This window comes from Mytilus californianus, unplaced genomic scaffold (assembly GCF_021869535.1).
Source record: "Mytilus californianus isolate M0D057914Y unplaced genomic scaffold, xbMytCali1.0.p SCAF_2, whole genome shotgun sequence".
Lineage (NCBI taxonomy): Eukaryota > Metazoa > Mollusca > Bivalvia > Mytilida > Mytilidae > Mytilus > Mytilus californianus.
In genome coordinates this window covers 70,983,622-71,005,578 of record NW_026262668.1, presented here as the reverse complement: position 1 = coordinate 71,005,578, position 21,957 = coordinate 70,983,622, and the positions used below count along the sequence as shown (strand labels likewise).

Here is a 21,957-nt window from a genome sequence, read left to right as displayed (position 1 = left end):
CCGATCTTACCTGTAGTTCTTTAGTCTGCTTTTCTACAGCAGATATATAGGCATTATGTCTTTCCAACTCCTTCTCACCCAGGGATGCTATTCCAGTCTTCTGATGTGGGTGTCCTAGGGTAGGACGTAACAAAGTCGAATGATCTTTCTGAAAATATATATAGATATATATAAATGTGTTATTAGCACAGATAGTAGATAATCTTTTATCTCGTATATACCTTCTACAAAGTCTAATGATTTTTTAGAATATACCTTAAAATTAAGTATACTTGTTATTCCCTTTTCAAACTTAAATCTCAAATAAATGAAGAAAATCTTAATAACATGATCAGTAAAAGATCACTTCTAATGCATTTCATTTAGAATGATAATTTTCATTGGACGTTGACAAATATTTTGACGGGTTAGATTCCACATTCCACCAGTCCGTAACTAAGAAAAGCCACCATTTTGAATTCCGATTTTTTTTTGGTATATAATTTTTCAATAAAAATAAACATTAAAGTCACATTTCGTGCCTCGAAATTTTCTTTTTGTCAATATTTAAACCGTTCAGAAGTATACAAAGAGTACAAATATGTCTAGTGTTTATGTTTGACATCAGGAGTATACCTATGACATCACATTGTTTAGATGCCAAACACAATGTAGCAGTTCACAGACTTTTTCATTTATGGCATTTTTAAACCAAAATATTTACTAAAATGGAATTTATTTTAATATGTGGCATTAGAATGGAGATAACTGTATTGTATTTTAAGCTGGCTTTTGTAAAACTTGTAAAATCTATGTTTTATGAAGGCCAAGCTTAAAATCTCCTAATTAGATATTGACAGATTCACCTGTTTTTTTGTGAAGTTGACTGAGATCAATTAGATACTGACAGATTTACCTGTTTTTTTGTGAGTTGATTGAGATCAATTAGATACTGACAGATTTACCTGTTTTTTTTGTGAAGTTGATTGAGATCAATTAGATACTGACAGATTTACCTGTTTTTTTGTGAAGTTGATTGAGATCAATTAGATACTGACAGATTTAGCTGTCTTTTTGTGAAGTTGACTGAGATCAATTAGATACTGACAGATTTACCTGTTTTTTGTGAAGTTGACTGAGATCAATTAGGTTCTGACAGATTTACCTGTTTTTTGTGAAGTTGACCGAGATCAATCAGGTTCTGATAGATTTACCTGTTTTTTGTGAAGTTGACTGAGTGTAACAGAGAACTGTTCAGACACAGTGTCCCTGGCCTCTTTAGATTTATTAAGCTCATCCTCCAGTAAATCCTTCAGTAATAAATCAGGGACATGGGAAACTGCTTCTTCAAGTTGTATCAACTGATTTCTGAATTCTGTAAATTTGTAAATAATAAATAGAAGTAAGTAAATACATGTACTGCAACTAATTCATGTCTTTTTTGTGTGAAAACATGCCTACTCCTACCCATTTTTGTATTACTGTTTGTTAAAGAGTCTTATCATACCTATGTATAAGTGTTTAGTTTTGAGAGGTCCAAAAGTGACAAGATTGTTTTAAATTTTTGCAATGCTGAATTTTGATATGCATGGGTCCTTAATTTTTTTTTAAATCTTGTCTGTTTTCAGGGTGTGTCTACTGGGTATCAGCAACTTTTTTCTCAAAAGATCTTACTACAAAAAATTCACATAAGTCATGTAGTTATTTAAGTATAACTAACCATAAATTCTAATCACAAGATCTTTTAGTTAAAAGTAGCTAATGTTTGTGTCAAACAGTTGATCATTTTTGTTGAGTTAAAATACTATTTTTCCAAGACACTATACTATAAAAAGCTTGTCATATAGTGTGGTTGTGAGACAATAGGCTGACCTCTAGATGTCTTTTGGTTAACTTGTATTCTTGTCTTGCTTTCAAATTCAACTTTACGCTTTCTCATTTTTATTTACAATGCAGTGGTTTTTTTCTAATTGTAAGCTCATAGCATGCAGTTTTCCAGAAATGACAGAATACAAACCTTGTAAGCATTGATTGTGATACTCGTCAGCCTGTGTGAAATACGACTGTAATTTCTGTACAACAACGTCAGCACATAGTTCAAATGTCTCCTGTAAAACCTGTGGTCTGGTTACTTGTCTGTTACCTTTGTTCTTGTAGTATAACTGTTTAAAAGAAAAAAATCAGTAAATAAATTCAGCTATCTGAAAAACCACATCAATGCTATCTGAGATAAAATATGAAACCAAATCAGCTACACGAGATACTAATATTGATAAATACAGTAATCTGGAGAATAAGAAATAATTAAAAATGTTTTTAAAAACATTTCCCTAATTAATACTTCCACCCTTTATACACAATGTACTTCTGTCAACGCTTTCAGACCCATATAAAACTTCAAAATGAAGCATTTGATTCTTGATTAAGTTTTAAGAAAGAACATTCAATTCTTATATACATTTGTGGTAATGCTCATTCTAATTTATTTTAAGACTGAAAAATTACCTCTGCAGATGTCAGAAGACCATCTAGTGCTTCCCGTAAATTTCTCCTTATAATGCCCAACAGATGGAACTCCTCTCCTTCTTCATCTTTTTCTCCAAATATTAAATATTTTTTGTCAAATTTAGTAGATTTACTACTTCTCCTTAACCTGAAAAATCATAAAATGAGTATGTATAGCTTAGATTTTGGTGTTTTGTTATAAAAAAAGAAACACATCTTAAATCATGGGATGATGAATTGTACGCAATTGTATGATCTTACCTAATACCAAAAGAAAAAAAATGAAAATCACTTAAATTAACAAACCCAAATGAGTTATAATGAAGTAATGTGAAACACTTAAACAAACTAGCTTTAATTTAAGGAAAATCATTAAAAAAACAAAATAATTACTCTGTAATTGACTTAAATCCCACCAATCCCAAATATATGTTATATATGTACAGATCAATACTAAGAAAAACTGTCTCTTAATGTCATTATTTTTTAACTAAAAATTCAGTTTCGGGAAGGCATCTTTGAGAAAGACAAATCCCAATACATTTCAGAAATGACAAAGTCAAAAAGAATACCCTTACATTGTAATGCATATGATAAAATTAATTAATTTCTATATTTTTCATGATCCTGTAAAAAAGTACTGTAAATTCAGAAATAATCGCAAGGTTTTTATCAATGCGAAAAATGCAACCAGGTGATTACTGCATTAATAAATAAGAACCTCGCATTCTGAATTCAATACATAAATCTGTATACAGATTTTCCTGAAATCGCAATAATTTATCTTGCAGTTCTGTCAATTTGTAAAAATCACAATTATAAATGCACACAATGATTTCTGAATTAACAGTATCAAATAGGGTTCATTTCCAGCAGTCACATGCAAATTAACAACTGCAAAATAATAAAAAAAAAACAAAACTGGAAAACAAAATGAAACAAAACTTGTTTTACAGGGAAAAAAATCCTACATATGTTTATAAAGGAAAAGGTATGATAAGGCCACTTTTGTTGGCCCCTTGAATTAGAAAATCAAAAAGTATTATAAATCTACCAAAGAATATCCATCAGATGTTCATAAAAAATAAGTCTGTCAGACATCAGTATCTATATTTTTGATTTTTTTTTGTCTTGTACATTGGTTTAAGGGTCTCAAGCTTCTTACATTTAGTGCAGAACAGCGAAAAACTGCCAAAATAGCCTCATTTTGAGATCTTGTCATTAATATTTAGATATGAACAACAGCTTTACCAAAATCGAGATTTTGCTACAAAAACTATGCGTGAAATGGCCATTTTAGATCAAATATGTAATTCTGACATATTATTGACTTCATATTGACCTCTCTGCACAAAATAGTCCTGTTCATTTATCAATAAATTTAACATAATTGTGAAAGGCTTGGATTAATTTATTATGTTTGCAATTTCAGTGGCCAAATAAGTGGCTAAAGTTTAACCAACAGTTGATCATTTGAAGGAATTAATACCAACTGCATCTAAAGAAAGTGTTCTGCCCATACACAACTCAAATGGACAAAGCTTCTTGTATAAGGACACTAAAAAATGTATGGTTATGCTTTTATGATGTCCACTTCTAATTTATCCCACATCTAGAAATTTAGGGAATAAATTTAACTTATCTCTAAAATTGTCATTTCCAAATAAACAATAAACTGAATATTTCCTTAATAGTACACCAAGTACATACATGTATCAGTGTAAAAGATGTAACCATAACAAGTTTTACAACTCAACAATAATTAATAGTCTGAACAAGAATTACAGTGAAATCTGTGTAAACAAAAACTTGAAGAAACCCAATAATTATAAATGAACTAGACTTGTTCTGTATCTCCCATGTATAGTTATTGTATTAGACCTGTCTAATCTGAACAACCAAATCAAAATTTTTAGTGTCAGAAGGGTTTAGTAAATACAGATTTCACTCTATGAAATTACCCTGGCTTTATGGCTGCTTTCACACTTGCAATCATGCCAATTATTTGTACTGGTACCATACTATTAAAACAACACTAATTGATTTATACTTAAAAAAATAAGAAGATGCAGTAGACTACTCTTTGAGTGGGGGTATAATTTGGCTTCACAGAGTCTTTCTTTTCATTCCGTCACTAGGATTTTTTTTAGTTTTAACTTATTTTATTGTCGAAAATAATACATGACAAAAAGATGACAAGTTATACAACTTAAAATTGTCTTCCCTAAATGTTTTTGAATATAAATAAATGGAAAATTAGACATATCACCAATGAAATAAAACCTAGTGATAGTAATACAAAATTATCAAAAATAGAATACTAGCTTTCAATTTAATGCCATTCCAAACCATATAGAAATGTTATATTATCTAGGGGGGCTTTATTCAATAACATTTTTACTAGGGTCAAGACTGAATCTTGTATTTTTTTCATGATTCTTATGTCATTTAGATCAGTTCAAAATCAACAAATATTATAAAGTATCTCACAAAAAAAATCCTTATCCCTTAAATATTGAAGGAAAATATAATGAAGATTTTACATATTAAATATCAAAGAAGCACCTTAAGTATGTAATATTTTTGTTTGTTTTAACCTTTTATCAGAAATGAAATGGTCCATTATGTACATGTGATTATCACTAGTATAACACTTGGACAGAAGAATTTGGACAAACTAGATAAGTGTCCTCTTTTATAAGTTGTCTAATCACTATTGGTAAACAACAAATGCATATGTTCTAGCTTTACACAAAGTCATGTCTACCATATTAAACAAAATTCTTACAAACATTCATTTATCATCTATGTAAGGGGGTTGGGGAGTCTATTAAAAGCTGTCAGTAAAGAATTGTCTTATACAAACTTATCATGAACCTGGTGCTATATTTTAAAATATACTCTAATTAATTGACAATTCTTTTTTCTTTTTTTTACTAATAGTCATCGGATGACCATATCATTAAGTGCCAAAAGATATGTTTTTTTTTCACCTAAGAACTGACAAGCTAAAAAAGAGGCAGAAGACACCAAAAAGACAATCAATTCTAATACAGTAAATTTTCAATAAATTTTTAATACAGATTATTAGATGTATTTTTTTGAAAAATGAAGGCATTAACACCTTATATATACTGTCAATTCTTCAGTTAAGCTTAGACTTCTTTATGACAGTTGATGTTTAATGGCAGACATCCTGGAATAAAACATGACCACCAAAATAATTAGTTAATATATCAGACAGGTTAAGGAAGGGAGGTAACTCAAACAAAATAATTAGTAAAATCTGTTGTCCAACACCACCACTTGTTAAAACGTGCACCACACAACCACACTTTACCTAGGGGCCGCAGTAGGCGTCCCATGAAAGCTTGGTTCTCTAAAAAATTAATTCTCTTGTAAGTTTTACAAAAGGTTAAAAATTTACCTAGACAATGATCCCTCTCTTTCTCTAACAAAAAGAAATTCCAAAAAAATACATAAAATGCAAATTTTTATAAGTATTAAGTTCTCTTTTAATGACTATTATAAAGAATATCTTATTTTGATTAATATTTTTTGTTTTAATTCTTATTATTTTGTTTCCAATGTGAAATCAATGAACAAAAATCTTACCATCTAACCAGTAACATTCACTGGCCAATATATATTGAAAACTATTCTTCTAGTTATAGTTTCATTCTATGGTAGCTTTTCATAACATAACCTTTTCATATTTAAACCAATTTTCTGGCAACCGTCAACTTGAATTCAATTTAATCAAGAGCTGAAAGTACGTTCCTTGGAATTCAAAACCAGACATTATTTTCAACAGCTCTCAATCAAATTAGTGAAATTGACCACTTGCAAGAAAATCAGATCAAACATGAATGATTTATGCCACAAAAGTATGAAGAAATTAATAGCATGCTAGCTTTTCTTTTAAAGGATTCCACAGAACCAACTATAACTAATTCAGACTTATAATGCATTCTATTTTTCTTTATTCTTAAAAGCCTTTAAATAATGGTAAATTTGTGCTATATAGGTAGTGTACATATATAATGACATTGTCAATACATTTGATAAATACAAGTTCACAAAGACATGTATATTGGGATACACATTATAAATATATTAATACATTGGGATACACAAATATAAATATATATATATATATATATATATATAGGGATGCACAAATATATATGTATATTGGAATAATACAGTTGAATTTTATTGTGTGGTTAAACAATCTTAACCCTATATGACTTTTTTACTTGTCTAAAGATAATAACTTTGGTAAAGAATTTATGGTTTAAAAAATAAATTAAAGAATACCTGCTATATTGTTTTTCATAACATAAATCATGCAATACATGTCTTCTGTAGAAATTATCATATCCTAATCTTTTTAAAGTTTTACAAAATTTCCAAAAAGCATTTTCATAATATTTCAAATTGAAAATTGGTAGTAAATCAAAATCTATCTATTGAATATCAACAGCAGATTTTAACAATAACAAATTCAATTACCTAATCAATGAAATTGATGTCAACACTTTATATGGATAAATGCTATACTCATTTCATACTTGTAGTAGTTTATCATCCATGAGAACTAAACAACAAAATTCAACTGTATGTGGTTGTTTAGAAATTTGTTTTTGATATTTAACAAGAAAGAAATACATACCCCGATTGGACTCTCTTGGGAGGACTATCTGTTGGAAGTCCACTATTTGGTCCTCGTTTCTGTTTAGATTTGTCTGTTGGGGTACTGACTGACAATGATGACTTCATTTTCTCTCTCATCTCTAATTGTTGTCCAACTAAAAATCATTAAAAAATTAACAATATTGATAATGTTTAATCTATGCATTAATGGATATCTAATAAAAAAAACTTTGGAAAGTATAATTTTTTCAACTAACAATTAAGTGTTATTTTCATTTATTTTGTGTTGGAGAAAAATGCAAGAAAATTTCCCTTTTTACTCTGTAGAATTTATATGAAGATAGTCCAATGGCAAACGTTGAAGTGGTGATCATTATATGATTGGTAAAATCAAAATATTGATAAATTTTTCAAATCAGCAGTAAGACATCCAAAGAGATGTTTTTGTGTATTTGTATTTGTGATATGAATCATATGAGTGCATATACATAATAGATGAATAATAGACATCTGATATAACTTAAGATGTTTGAGGTGCGACAAAATTATTTTGTTTAACTATTTACACTTACATGGAGTTGTCTCCCCATCTATATCAGCATCCATTCCAAACCTCATCTTTGTTTTCTGTGTTCTATTAATAAGAACAGTCATATATCAGTATACCATATCATATGATTAGTTAACTCATGTTAAATCTTTCACCTCAAAGAGGAAAATTGACTTCTTTTTTTAAATTTTAACTGGAAATTATTTGACAATTGTAATCTCCAGAAAATGTCAAATAGCTTTCTCTTGAAGAACAAGCTATGTCACTCAAATATTTTTCAATTTGTCAATACTTTAGATTGATAAAAAATAATTTATCATGAAAAAAAAGTTTCCAGTTCACATTTATACTAAAGAAATGGAATAAATCAAAACTAGACAAAGTGATGCCCCAGCACTCCACTCTGAAGTAACTGTATTATAACAAAGTCAATGTAGGACTTTTTTGAGATATTATTGTGTCTGGGAGACACAAATGATGCCTCCGCAGATGCAAAGTGTTATTTTAAAATACACAAAGTTGAGCATGGGAGCACATAGGTCTATGGTTCACTGTAGGAGGAGTTATCAGGAAACGCTATGCACCTCTTATGCAAGTATATACTCCAAAAATGACAAAGTTCAACTATCTCCCAAAAGAGCAAATATTAATAAAAATCAAAACCCTGACCACATGCACACCTTCAATATATGTACAAACAGCCAGTCAAGTGAAAAATTCTTAGCATTCAAACTATAGGAGGAGTTATCTGGAAACGCTATGCACCTCTTATGCAAGTATATACTCCAAAAATGACAAAGTTCAACTATCTCCCAAAAGAGCAAATATTAATAAAATTCAAAACACTGACCACATGCACACCTTCAATATATGTACAAACAGCCAGTTAAGTGAAAAATTCTTAGCATTCAAACTATAGGAGGAGTTATCTGGAAACGCTATGCACCTCTTATGCAAGTATATACTCCAAAAATGACAAAGTTCAACTATCTCCCAAAAGAGCAAATATTAATAATAATCAAAACCCTGACCACATGCACACCTTCAATATATGTACAAACAGCCAGCAAAGTACAAACTTCCTAGCATTCAAACTGTAGGAGGAGTTATCTGGAATAGCTATATACCCATTATGGGATGTACTGACGGAAGGAAGGGTGGACAGACAGACGGACGGACGGACGGACAGAAAGGGGTAAAACAATATGCCCCAAACTTTCAGTTGCGGGGGCATAAAAACTTTGACATGCCAAATTTGGTAAACTGTTTCCAAGTTCTGAGAATTCAAGAACTACCAAGTTCCCCTTGCAAAAGCAGCAAAGTTGATTAGAACTGACACATAGCATGAAATTGGCAAGAGGCATAGGTACACATCAACCTCCTGAGTATTACATGTGACAGTATTAGGCTGAGGAATCTAGACTTACTTTAATATACTTTTGATTACCCCAACAGAGGGATCTTCCGTTGGTTGTTTTCCTGCTTTACTGATAGGCGTTGGTGTTGAGTCTGCTCCAGTGAAAACAACACGTGCTGTAAAAAATTGTATAATAGGTTTGAACATCATTATTTTAACTATAATATAGTCATAACCAGATGCTGCAGACATGATATTAATCTCTAAACACAACAAATATATTTTTAGATATGACAAATGAATGTTTAAATTTGTGATTCTCCATTCTAAATCATAATAAGGCTATCTAAATATACTAAACTTTATAATTTGTTAACAAATTGTGAGGTATTTAATAAGTTATTTCTAATTAAGCAGCTGTTTTTACAAAATATCTCGTGCCTAAAATTATGGGATAATTTAAAATGAATTGTTCATAACTTAAGTCTGGTAATAAGTCTAATAAGTTTTTCCATTAAAATAGCTTTTTACAATGTTTTAATGGCATGACAGGTTTTTTTCGCTATAAAAAATCTAAACAAAAAGCTGAAGTTTTTTTTTTTAAACAATACTATAAAATTAAACAAACAAAAAATATTCAATAAAGTAATAATTTTACCAATAGCTGGAGGTCCCTGCATTGCAGAGGTTGGTCTGGCAATTGTGTCCTTTGTACAATTCAAGAATATACTTCTGGCATGGTAGGAATCAAACACTAACTTTAGTGAGTCATTCAATTGTGTTGATGTTATTTGCTAAAATTATAAATTCAACATAATTATTTTATAGAACAATGAGAAACCTGTGTGATCTGGCAACAAAAAAAATTGCTTAATTCAATATCAATCAAAAGTTCAACATTTAAGGTGACCAGATAAAAACTTATTAATCAATATCCACAAAATATACTTCCACAAGCAAACATGTTTGTGCCTGTTGTTAGCCGTTTCCTTTGTTGGTGTGGTCCATTGGTGTTTCTAGTTTTTTATATAGATTAGACCATTGGTTTTCCTGTTTGAATTGTTTTACACTAATCAGTTTGGGGCCCTTCATAACTTGCTGTTCGGTGTGAACCAAGGCTCCGTGTTGAAGGCCGTACTTTGACCTATAATTGTTAACTTTTTATACATTGTGACTTCGATGGAGAGTTGTCTCATTGGCACTCATACCACATCTTCTTATTTATATTAACCCTGCCACATTCTGTATGTGCCTGTTCCAAGTGAGAAGCCTATCATTCAGTAGTTGTCTTTGTTACTGTATAACATATTTGTTTTTTCGTTAATTGTTTGTACATAAATCAAGCTGTTAGTTTTCTCATCTGAACTGTTTTACATTTGTCAATTCAGGGCCTTTTATAGCTTACTATGCTGTATGGGTTTTGCTCATTGTTGAAGGCTGTACGGTGACCTTTAGAACTGACTTCTACATCATTTGGTCTCTGAGGGAGAGTTGTCTCATTGGCAATCTTACCACATCTTTTTATTTCTATATTGATTATCATATTTTCTTTCTTTAAAGAATCTTTTTTTTATCTCACCTCTTTATCCAAGTTAGGTCTTTCACAAGCATCAATCCTCCTGACTACATCATTGAGGTATTGGGCTAGTTGTTGAGCCTGAGAATTACTATTGGCTACCTCAGCCTTAATTTTCACTTGTGTGTTTGTTAACCATCTGGCTATCCTTTCCATAAATACAAGGTCTATCATGTGGTGTTTAAACCTAAAATAACATAAATTGTAATTAACAAGAAATCTTTTTTCAAATTTTTTTGAGTAGACATTGTGAGAATTGTAACTGGCTTAAGATAAATTTCTCATTATCAAAAATGTTATTCACTTCTTTTAAGTCTGGGCTGCTTCATTTATACAAACCTGTCAGGGAAGCCAGTTATAAATCACATATACCAATAGATGTCTAAAACATGACATAAGGATGAAAGTACATTTTAAAATCAAAATTTATCAGAAATGTCAACATGGCTGCTACAGGTAAATATCTTGTAACTGAAATGTTTTAATGGAATATGCCTGTCTTGTATTATCTTTGGTTTTTTTTGTCTATACAATTAAAAATAAATGGAGAAAGTTTCCATGGGACACAGATGATGCCCCTGCTTGCATATAACATTATAAAGGGCAATTAATCCAGAACAGTAAAAGTGACGCCACCCAAATTCAAACTTGATCTGAGTTCTGTGGTAATAAGCATTGTGTGTAAGTAAGTTTCATAACATTTGGTTGAGGCAAACTAAAGTTAGAAAACAGAAACCTATTTCAGGACCTACGTATGGATGGACAATGGTAAACCTTAATGCCCCCTCCCCTACAGCGGGGTTATAAAAATCCTCCTTGCTTTATATACCGGTAATACTATTTTCTGGGTATAGAGCATACCTTGTTTCTTTCCATAATTTACGATTTTATTGTCATTTTTCACCTTTGCTACATTTTTGTTTCACTCTACATTCACCTAATAACAATCAATCAAATTTGTTTTTTAAATATTTCCACCACAAAAATGAGAACAGGTTTATGTGTTTGAGGAGAATATCCATTATTCACTTACCTGTCATCAAATTCTACAACCACTTTAGTGACCTGTTCCCTACGTTTGGATTCTAGTCCTTCCAGTTCTAACATAATAGCACCCTCACATTTATCTATTTTCTGGGATGATTGGTCCAACTTTTTACAGTATTCTCTAATTTCCTCTGGACAAAAATTACCACCATCAGAAAATACCCTGAAAATATATTGTCAATCATATCAATGACTTATCTTGTCAAGTTCTTCACACTTAAGATATACCGTTACTCCTCATTGAATGTACCACTGGACATTAAAAATAAACAACAATCAATCAATCAACAGTTGAATGTTATCAAAGTTTTTCCATTTGTACATATATGTTTTAATAGGTTTTGGCAATTATGTAATTTTTATGTAAATCATTTGTTCATGTGATCAACATTTGTATATTTTCCTTTTTCTTTTACTATTTTTTCTATCCGAACATATCAAATTACTGCATGGGTATTATTTTTATTTGTTTGATAGTTAAATTTCAGGGTCTCTAAAACCATAAATATTTGTATATCTTCTATGTTGACTAGTACTATTCAAATTTTAAGGAAATTATATTTTATGGATATCATATATAGAGTTCCTTAATGGTTGTACTTATCAGCAGTTTAGATGGGTAAAAGTACTGGGTAGTGGGTACCATGTCTTACATTTGTGTAATGAAAGGCCCATTGTAATTTCCAACCAAATGCAAAGTTTCCTTAAATTTGTACTATAAAATGTCTGTAACAAAGAATATAAGAATTCCAGAAACACCAAAATATCAGCAATGCATGAAAAATCAACATCAGAGAAATAAATAAGCTTACTGTGGATTCATTATTACTTGTGTGGTACTAATATATGTGGATTAACTGGGTAAAGGTGAACCAAGAATTCAGATGTTCAATGAAATGCAAATTTCCAATAGGCTTGTATACAGGATTTTTTCTAAAACCACAAAGATATGTATCTGCGAAACAACAATTTTTTCTAAATCAACAAAAACTGCTACCGATGAAAATAAATGAATCCACAGTATTAATCTGAATATGGATTATAATGAAAAAAAAATATAAAACCTACTTAAATGACTTTATAAATCTGGCATTTGATTCACGTAATCGCTGAAGTGTATCATCTAGATGCTGACGGAAATTCTTCAATGATGTTCTAATCATTGTCATAAACTTTTCTGATTCTTCTTTCAACTGCATACGTAGAGAAGCCAATCTACAAGAAAAACATAAACAATGTTATATCTATTCTTCAAATATGTGAACCTCAGGATTCATTTGGATGTCCAGTTGAAAAAAAAACATATTACATGTATAAAAAATATCTCATAATGAAGATCTGAAAACTTCCAAAATCTTCAGTTTTGCACATTATAAAATCCTGATTTATTTTACATCCACATGTAAATTATTTTCAGAAATAGAAATATTTTTTCAAAATTAATTTGCAGATACATTATTGATTTTCTTCTCTGGTGAACATACATGCTTTTGAATAGAAAGCAGCTTATAGAATTTAACAAATTCTTATATCTAACCTAAATATGTGGAAAACTGTTGACTTCTGAAAGGGTAGAGTGGGTGGCGAATATTCGTCGTGGACACATTTTCGCCGTTTTTGCAATTTTTTCTGTAAATTTTGTGTGCTTTTACCCAATACTTGCCTAAATAGATGCTAAACGCTGTTTATAATGTTCGAACTGTTGATATTCCTCTTTACCCCATTTCCAATGTTATTCGCACATATAAAGAAATACGCAGGTGTTTTTGAACGATTTTGGCAATTATGTAAAATTTATATGGCACGCATGCGCAGTCATCAAGTAAATATTTGTTAGAAAAATCGTATAGGAATGATCTCTCAAGCTAATTCATGTAATTGCAAACAATTGTTTTTATAATATAGAAGGATAATGAGGATGGTCATATCATTCATTGCGGAGAAAATGTGTCCCCCATGGCACAAGAACAACTTAATTTCCTCTTGAGTTTGCGTTCATTTTTAAAATATTTAACTAATGTTTTGAAGAGAATTCCTTTATCAAACATTTTTTTCATATAGTAAACTTTCTGAAACCTACATAAAAAGTTTCAAATATTCGAAAGTAGGTCGGATGTAGGTGGAAATGAACGAATTTTGCGTCGAATATGCGTCACCCACTCTATATCAAAAGGAAAAATAATTAAGGAAAACAAACCTGCAATTTCTAAAATCATATCTGATAACCACAAAGTAGGTCAAAATGTCTTGCCATTACACAAATATGGAAAAATGAAGTAAAACAACTAACTTAAGAGAGACAACAGAGAACAACAGTCCTTACTAGGTACTAACAGCATAATACTTACTTTGAAGATTTAGTAGCATTGATAAAAACCAGTTCCAAAGCTTCAATATCTTCTCTGAACTTGTGTGTTAGTTTATTATGCTGTTCCTCCATGTTTGTAAATTCTTGTTTTAGATCAGTCAGAGCCTGCTGAACACCTTTGGTGTGTCTTGACACTCTTTCAGAATGCATCACTAGTTCAGCTGAAAAAAATCAGATGGTACTGTTTATTGATACAATAATTCCAAGTTTGAAATAGTCATGTATGTTTTTATTAAACGTGTTGAGAAACTAATTGCACACAGCTTTTTTTCATTCTATATCAATCATATAGAAGTTTTCTTCATAGAACTGCCTAAAATTAATGCTGCAACATAAAATATTAAAAAAATTACAATGCCATACCCCCTCAATTCCCTTCCCTTAAAAAGAAAGGAAAAAAATCCTATCTTAAAGAAAGACATTGGGAATATCTAAATAATGAAGGGAAATAAGTCATTACCTGCTCTGACATTGTGTACATCAAATTCTGCTCTACGAGACCTTGGTTTGTGAAGATGTAACCGTAAATCTAATTCACTGTTCAGTTCTTCACACTGAAATATAAGGACAAAAATTGCTCAGCAAATGCTATTTAGGAGACCTTCTTTCAAAGTTGAAAAGATAATTCTTTGTACATGAATATAAAGAAATAGATCAAAGACTCAAATGGTCACATTGCGCAGAATGTTTCTTAAAGAATTGAGAATGCTCTATACTGAACATTTAAATATTTGAAAAATGACTAAGTTCCCAAATATGGAAAAATGAGAACAAATTCCTCATACAATCCCATGATAGCAGGTGCATAACTTCAACATATGTACAATATTTCAGTGATGTTTCCGGGATATGGGTTATAAAGCTGTAGGAGGAGTTTATTACACAAAACTTGTACCCTCTTTCATAAATTTTGCTGAAAATGGTTAAGTGCCCAAGTCTGGAAAAAAAGGGAAAATATTCCTCAAACAATCACATAATAACAGGCCAACAACTTCAACATATGTGTAATCTTCTTATGAAGTTTCAGGGATCTGGGTTGAAAACTGTAGGATGAGTTGATTACACATACTAGGTACCCAGTTTTCCCCATCCGCCTGCCGGAAATCACATACTATAAGCCAGCTCTAAAAGTCTTGTGTATACTGTAAATTCAATATTTTTAAATAAATGCATGTAATATTGCAATACATACAGTGATGTCAGATAATACATTCAGAAGGTAATACTATTTGCTTACTTTAGAAACAACAACACTTTCAGACCTCTCTGAGGCTTGTTCAGTCCATTCTTCTAAATGGTTCAGGAAATTCAATCTTATGCTGCAATATATAATTAGTGGAAATCAAATAATGTTATGGTGTTAAACAAAACCATAATGTCTAGAAGAAAGTCCTATCAAATATCACAAATAAAACATAACTGAGGCAATCTAGCAGCAAAGTTTATATCATGCACCCATGCTCTCTAAGAATAACTAAACTATTAAAAATCATTCTAAAATGTAGGTTAAGGTAATTTAATGAAATACAATTTTGCACTTTATAGTTTGACCTTCACTATGGAAAGGCTGGATTTCTTCCAGATTTTCCTCACATCCTTGTGCAAGAATCTCAATTTTCACTTAAATGCCTCAGAACTGATGTTTTATTTTAAGAATCATTTCAACTTACCCTTTCTTCACATCATTTATCAATGAGACTTCCACAGTAATATTTTTAATGTAATCTGGTTGTGTTCTTGGTGATTCTACTTCAGTCAGGAAAGTAGCAGTCTGTGATTTGTCTCCTGTCAGACCATATTCCCCTGACTCAGTCAATACATAAAACATTGTTCCTTTTTCTGTCCTTAAAATTTCTGTGATGGCTTCTGATTGGGTAGTCTCCTTAGCTTTTCCCTGTTAAAAGATTCAGTTATTAAAATTTCATTTAAGTTAACAAAAAAAACATAAAATATAAAAATAGACAGGTGTTTGTATCAAACCTATTATACATATATATTGGGATGCGTAGGGTTTTTTCCCCAGCAGCCTAGATGTTTCTATGAATTTGATACAAATTCTATTTTTAAAAACGAGGAATTATTTGAATCTGGAATAATTTGGAATTTTGGATATTTGATAAGAAATGTATGATAAAAACTAACCAAACTAAAGAGGGTTACTTTCACTGATATTTCAGTATGAACTAACTAACCCCCCTCCCCTAACCCTCCTTAATTGGGTTAGTTCTCATCAAACGTTTTTTATAAATTTTCAAGAATTCCCAATTATTCCAAATTCAAATAATTCCTTGTTTTTAATATTCATGCACAATTGAATGGAACTTTTAAATAAAATGTTCAAGGAAAGGGGTAGGGTATTCTCCCTGAATTCATGCAACACCAAGTCCAATTTAAAGAATTCAACCAGGAACTTTTATCAGACTTGCATGTTTAAATTTGGTTAGTCCAATAAGAAAAACAACCAGTTTGCCTTCCAATATGAGGACCATAAGAAATAACTCAACTAAAATTACATCAAAGGAAAACTATCCATAGAACCTTTCCACTTGGTTTAAACAAATTTCTGATTTAATTTTTCAAGTGAAATGAAATAGGCGAAACTGGGACTACTGCTTTACATGAGGAAAACTTTAAGACAAACAATAAAGAGGGTTAATCACATTTAAAACTAGAGGCTCTCAAGAGCCTGTGTCGCTCACCTGTATTTACTGATGCTTTGGAAATCATGTAAAATAAGGTTAAAATCATAATTAATAGTATTAGATATTAGATATTATAATGATATCTAAGATAATAACAAAAAACTGCAAAATTTTTGTAAAATTACTAACTCAGGGGCAGCAACCCAACAACGGGTTGTCGGATTCGTCTGAAAATTTCAGGGCAGATAAATCTAAATCTGTGAACATTTTTGCCACCTGTCAGATTTGCTCTAAATGCTTTAGTTTCAGAGATATAAACCAAAAACTGCATTTTACCCCTATGTTCTATTTTTAACCAAGTCGGCCATGATGGTTGGAAGGCGGGGTCATCGGACAAATTTTTTAAACTAGATACCCTAATAATGATTATGGCCAAGTATGGTTAAATTTGTCTCAGTAGTTTCAGAGAAGAAGATTTTTGTAAAAGATTACAAAAATTTACGAAAATTGTTAAAAATTGACTATTAAGGGCAATAACTCCTAAAGGGGTCGACTGACAATTTTGGTCATAACAACTTATTTGTAGATCTTACTTTGCTGAACATTATTGCTGTTTACAGTTTATCTCTATCTATAATAATATTCAAGATAATAACCAAAAACTGCAAAATTTCCTTAAAATTACCAATTCAGTGGCAGCAACTAAACAACAGGTTGTCAGATTTGTCTGAAAATTTCAGGGCAGATAGATCTTGACCTGATAATCAGTTTTACCCTTTATCAGATTTACTCTAAATGCTTTGGTTTCAGAGATATAAGCCAAAATCTACATTTTACCCCTATGTTCTATTTTTAGCCATGGTGGCCATCTTGGTTGGTTGGCGGGGTCATAGGACACATTTTTTAAACTAGATACCCTAAAGATGATTGTGGCCAAGTTTGGTTAAATTTGGCCCAGTGGTTTCAGAGGAGAAGATTTTTGTAAAAAGCTAACGACGGACGATGACGATGGCACGGACGACGGACGCCAAGTGATGAGAAAAGCTCTGCAAATGTTGAAATTAAAATAGCAATACTTTAACATGTAATTTATGCAAATATTCAAAGTCAATGAACCATGACTGAAGGCACAGGGCTAAATAATCTCCATGGAAATGAGATGTGCCAATACTAATACAACTGCAAACCAAATACCATGGACTTTTCATAACTTGTTCCCTTTAAACAAACCTAAATACAAACATAACTTGTAAACTATGTAAAAGTTTCAAAGTCAATGAACCATAATTAGGGGGTGGGGTTATATAATCTCCATGGAAATGAAACTTGCAAATGCCAATACATTTGCATACTATATATCATTGACTTTACATTAGTGGTTCATCTTAAACTGAACTTATCACAAACTAATACATATAAACTAAGCAAAAGTTTCAAAGTCAATAGACCATGACTGAGGAGTAAGGAGCAAATATTCTCCATGGAAATGAGATGTGCTAATGCTTATTTAACTGCATACCAATTATCATTGACCTACCACTAACGGTTCCCCTTAAACTGACCTAATCACAAACTTATACATATAAACTAAGCAAAAGTTTCAAAGTCAATAGACCATGACTGAGGGGTAAGGATCAGCAAATACTCTCCATGGAAATGAGATATGCCAATTCTTATACAACTGCATACCAATTATCATTGACCTTCCACTAACGGTTCCCGTTAAACTGACCTAATCACAAACTAATACATGAAAACTAAGCAATAGACCATGAATGAGGGGGCGGGGCTAAATAATCTCAATGGAAATGAGATATGCCAATGCTTATACAACTGCATACCAAATATCATTGACCTACCACTAACGGTTCCCGTTAAACTGACCTAATCACAATCTAATACATGTAAACTAAGCAAAGTTTCAAAGTCAATAGACCTTGACTGAGGGGGCGGGCCAAATAATCTCCATGGTAATGAGATGTGCCAATGCTAATACAACTGCATACCAAATATCATTGACCTACCACTAGTGGTTCACCATGAACTAGACCTAATCACAAACTAATACATTGTTGATGCCGCCGCCGCAGGAAACAGCATACCTATGTCTCGCTTTTTGACTCCGTCAAGGCAAGACAATAATCATGAACTAATACATTGTGGACGCCGCCACAGACGCCGTAAACAGCATACCTATGTCTCGCCTTTTGACTTCATCAAGGCGAGACAAAAACTGAAGATTCAAATCTGAAAAAAGATGATTCTTTGATATGTTTAAAAGTAAAGTTTTGTCAAATCTGTATATAAATAAGAAGGCTTGCATTCTTAATACTAACAAAATATTTACCAGTAAGCAACAAAATTTAATCTGATATCAGTTTGCAGAACTACTCAAACGTAATCTTTGTTGATTTAAAATAAAATTTTAATTAAATGTACAATCACAGACAAGTATGTCTACAAATTAGAAAGGAGACATGATTAGGTGAAAACATGCTTGAGGAGCAAGAGGAATTCCTGTAATAAAGAAATCACAGCATGCAAATCTGGAATAGAAAACAGTCTAGACAGTCAATGTGCAATATAAAACATGCAATGTGCAGTTATTAAATCACAGATTGGTAGAGTTGCTACAGGGTCCATGCATATTTCTATGTCACTCACATCAAACTCAATATCATCATCTTCATCGTCCTCATGCTAAAATACAATATAGCTATCTATCTAAATAATGCATGATTGTGCTTTAATACAGTACAATGTATAACTAACTAAATGACAATGACAGTGAAATGACATAATTTGCCATTTCAACATTTTCAAGATTAAATTTGTAGGTAATTTCATTGTTTGTACAAGAAAATAAAAATATAGCCATTGATCGTATATCCATTCTTTAGGACCTTGTCAACCATTCACAATGTTTTGGTGTACACTTTTAAAATCATTACTCAAAATCCATTCTATTCTGAAGCGGTGAATTAATTATTGTCTTTTTTTAATGTGACAGTAATTTAAACAAAGACCATCTTACAGAAAGAAAAAACTAGAGGCTCTCAAGAGCCTGTGTCGCTCACCTGTATTTACTGATGCTTTGGAAATCATGTAAAATAAGGTTAAAATCATTATTAATAGTATTAGATATTAGATATTATAATGATGTCTAAGATAATAACAAATAAAATGCTCCGCAGGGCGCAGCTTGATACGACTGCAGAGGTCGAACCCTGAACAGTTGGGGCAAGTATGGACACAACATTCAAGCTTGATACAGCTTTGCATTTTGATTTTGATTAAATATTTGACACAGCATAGGTTTCTGACACAGAATGAATGTGGTCTAAGAACTTAAAAATTTTAAATTGGACATTCACCTATTATGGTCCAATATCCAAAATCTAAATACATGGTTAGATTCAGCATATCAAAGAACCCCATATATTCAATTTTTGTTGAAATCAAACAAAGTTTAATTTTGGACCCCGATTTGGACCAACTTGAAAACTGGGCCCATAATCAAAAATCTAAATACATGTTTAGATTCAGAATATCAAAGAACCCTAAGAATTCAATTTTTGTTAAAATCAAACTAAGTTTAATTTTGGACCCTTTGGACCTTAATGTAGACCAATTTGAAAACGGAACCAAAAATTAAGAATCTAAATACACGGTTAGATTCAGCATATCAAAGAACCCCAATAATTCAATTTTTGATGAAATCAAACAAAGTTTAATTTTGGACCCTTTGGACCTCAATGTGGACCAATTTAAAAACGGGGCCCAAAATCCAAAAACTAAATACACGGTTAGATTCAGCATAAGAACCCCAAGAATTCAAGAATAAAACCCCATTGAAATTGGTCAAGAAATAAGCAATTTATACGAAGTATCTTCTTTTGCACAATACTGTGCAATTAAATATTTCTTGCTATTGCGCAATACTGTACAATTGACAATTTCTTGCTATTGCGTAATATTGTGCTATTGGATATTTCTTGCTATTGCGCAATACTGTGCAATTGAAGATTTCTTGCTATTGCGCAATACTGTGCAATTGAAGATTTCTTGCTATTGTGCAATACTGTGCAATTGAAAATTTCTTGCTATTGCACAATACTTATTATAAAATAATTTACACATCCTGTTTGGTGTGTATCTCCTACCATATCATTATCATTTGCTTTTAAATATAAATCAGAAATAACTAACTTAAAATGGAAAATTTTAAAAGAAAAAAAAAGAAAAAAAAGGAAAAAAAAAAATCCCCCCCCCCAATTTTTTGAACCCCCTTATGATTCATCACCCCCAAACTCAATCCCAGCCTTCCCTTTGTGGTATGGTACCTTGCAGTACAATTTCAGAGAGATCCATACACTTGAACACAAGTTATTGTCTGGAAACTAGAAAAATGTGTTTTTTGGGCTCTTTTTGGCCCCAAATTCCTAAACGTTTAGGGCAATTATCCCCAAACTCAAACCCAGCTTTCCCTTTGTGATATGAAACCTTGTAGTACAATTTCAGAAAGATCCATACACTTACACACAAGTTATTGTCCTGAAACTAGTAAATGCTTGTTTTTTGCCCCTTTTTTGCCCCTAATTCCTAAAATATTGAGGCAATTACCCCCATCATCAATCCCAGCCTTCCCTTTGTGGTATGGTACCTTGCAGTACAATTTCAGAGAGATCCATACACTTGAACACAAGTTATTGTCTGGAAACTAGAAAAATGCTTATTTTTGGCCCCTTTTTGGCCCCCAATTCCTAAATGTTTCGGCAATTACCCCCAAACTCAATTCCAGCTTTCCCTTTGTGATGTGGAATCTTGTAGTACAATTTAAGAAAGATCCATACACTTGCACACAAGTTATTGTCATGAAACTAGAAAAATTCTTGTTTTTTTGCCCCTTTTTTTGCCCCTAATTCCAAAAATTTGAGGCAATTACCCCCAAAACCAATCCCAGCATTCCTTTTGTGATATGGAACCTTGTGGTACAATGTCAGAGAGATCCATACACTAACACACAAGTTATGTCTGGAAGTTACAAAAATGCTTATTTTTGGACCCTTTTTGGCCCCTAATTCCTTTACTGTTGGTACCATAACCCCCAAAATCAATCCCAACCTTCCTTTTGTGGTATTGAACCTTGTGGTAAAATTTCATAGAGATCCATTCACTTAAACTAAAGTTAGAGTGCAAAAACCAATGTGTCTTCGGACGACGACGACAACGACGACGACGCCAACGTCATACCAATATACGACCACAAAATTTTTT

At 31.6% G+C, this 21,957-nt stretch overlaps 1 protein-coding gene and 1 long non-coding RNA gene across 6 annotated transcripts in view; one reads left to right on the top strand and one right to left on the bottom strand.

The window, feature by feature from the left end:
* Window positions 1–21,957, top strand: part of LOC127728195 (uncharacterized) — a 415,364-nt gene that overhangs the window by 105,090 nt on the left and 288,317 nt on the right. The gene's annotated exons all lie outside the window — the stretch shown is intronic.
* The window catches only part of LOC127728029 (coiled-coil domain-containing protein 180-like), a 59,021-nt gene that overhangs the window by 6,081 nt on the left and 30,983 nt on the right, over window positions 1–21,957 (bottom strand). The window contains exons 18-34 of one of the 4 annotated variants that reach the window (XM_052235186.1): window positions 19,345–19,380; window positions 15,709–15,932; window positions 15,276–15,357; window positions 14,499–14,592; window positions 14,019–14,199; window positions 12,739–12,885; window positions 11,657–11,833; window positions 10,627–10,810; window positions 9,706–9,841; window positions 9,118–9,223; window positions 7,713–7,774; window positions 7,160–7,295; window positions 5,912–5,935; window positions 2,485–2,632; window positions 1,997–2,141; window positions 1,194–1,354; window positions 11–148 (exon numbers count right to left, since the gene is read on the bottom strand). In XM_052235186.1, coding sequence (XP_052091146.1) covers window positions 11–148; window positions 1,194–1,354; window positions 1,997–2,141; window positions 2,485–2,632; window positions 5,912–5,935; window positions 7,160–7,295; window positions 7,713–7,774; window positions 9,118–9,223; window positions 9,706–9,841; window positions 10,627–10,810; window positions 11,657–11,833; window positions 12,739–12,885; window positions 14,019–14,199; window positions 14,499–14,592; window positions 15,276–15,357; window positions 15,709–15,932; window positions 19,345–19,380 — 2,181 coding nt within the window. Of the gene's footprint in view, window positions 1–10; window positions 149–1,193; window positions 1,355–1,996; window positions 2,142–2,484; window positions 2,633–5,824; window positions 5,864–5,911; window positions 5,936–7,159; window positions 7,296–7,712; window positions 7,775–9,117; window positions 9,224–9,705; window positions 9,842–10,626; window positions 10,811–11,656; window positions 11,834–12,738; window positions 12,886–14,018; window positions 14,200–14,498; window positions 14,593–15,275; window positions 15,358–15,708; window positions 15,933–19,344; window positions 19,381–21,957 lie in introns of all 4 variants that reach the window. The other 3 variants (XM_052235185.1, XM_052235188.1, XM_052235187.1) reach the window with 3 other exon arrangements.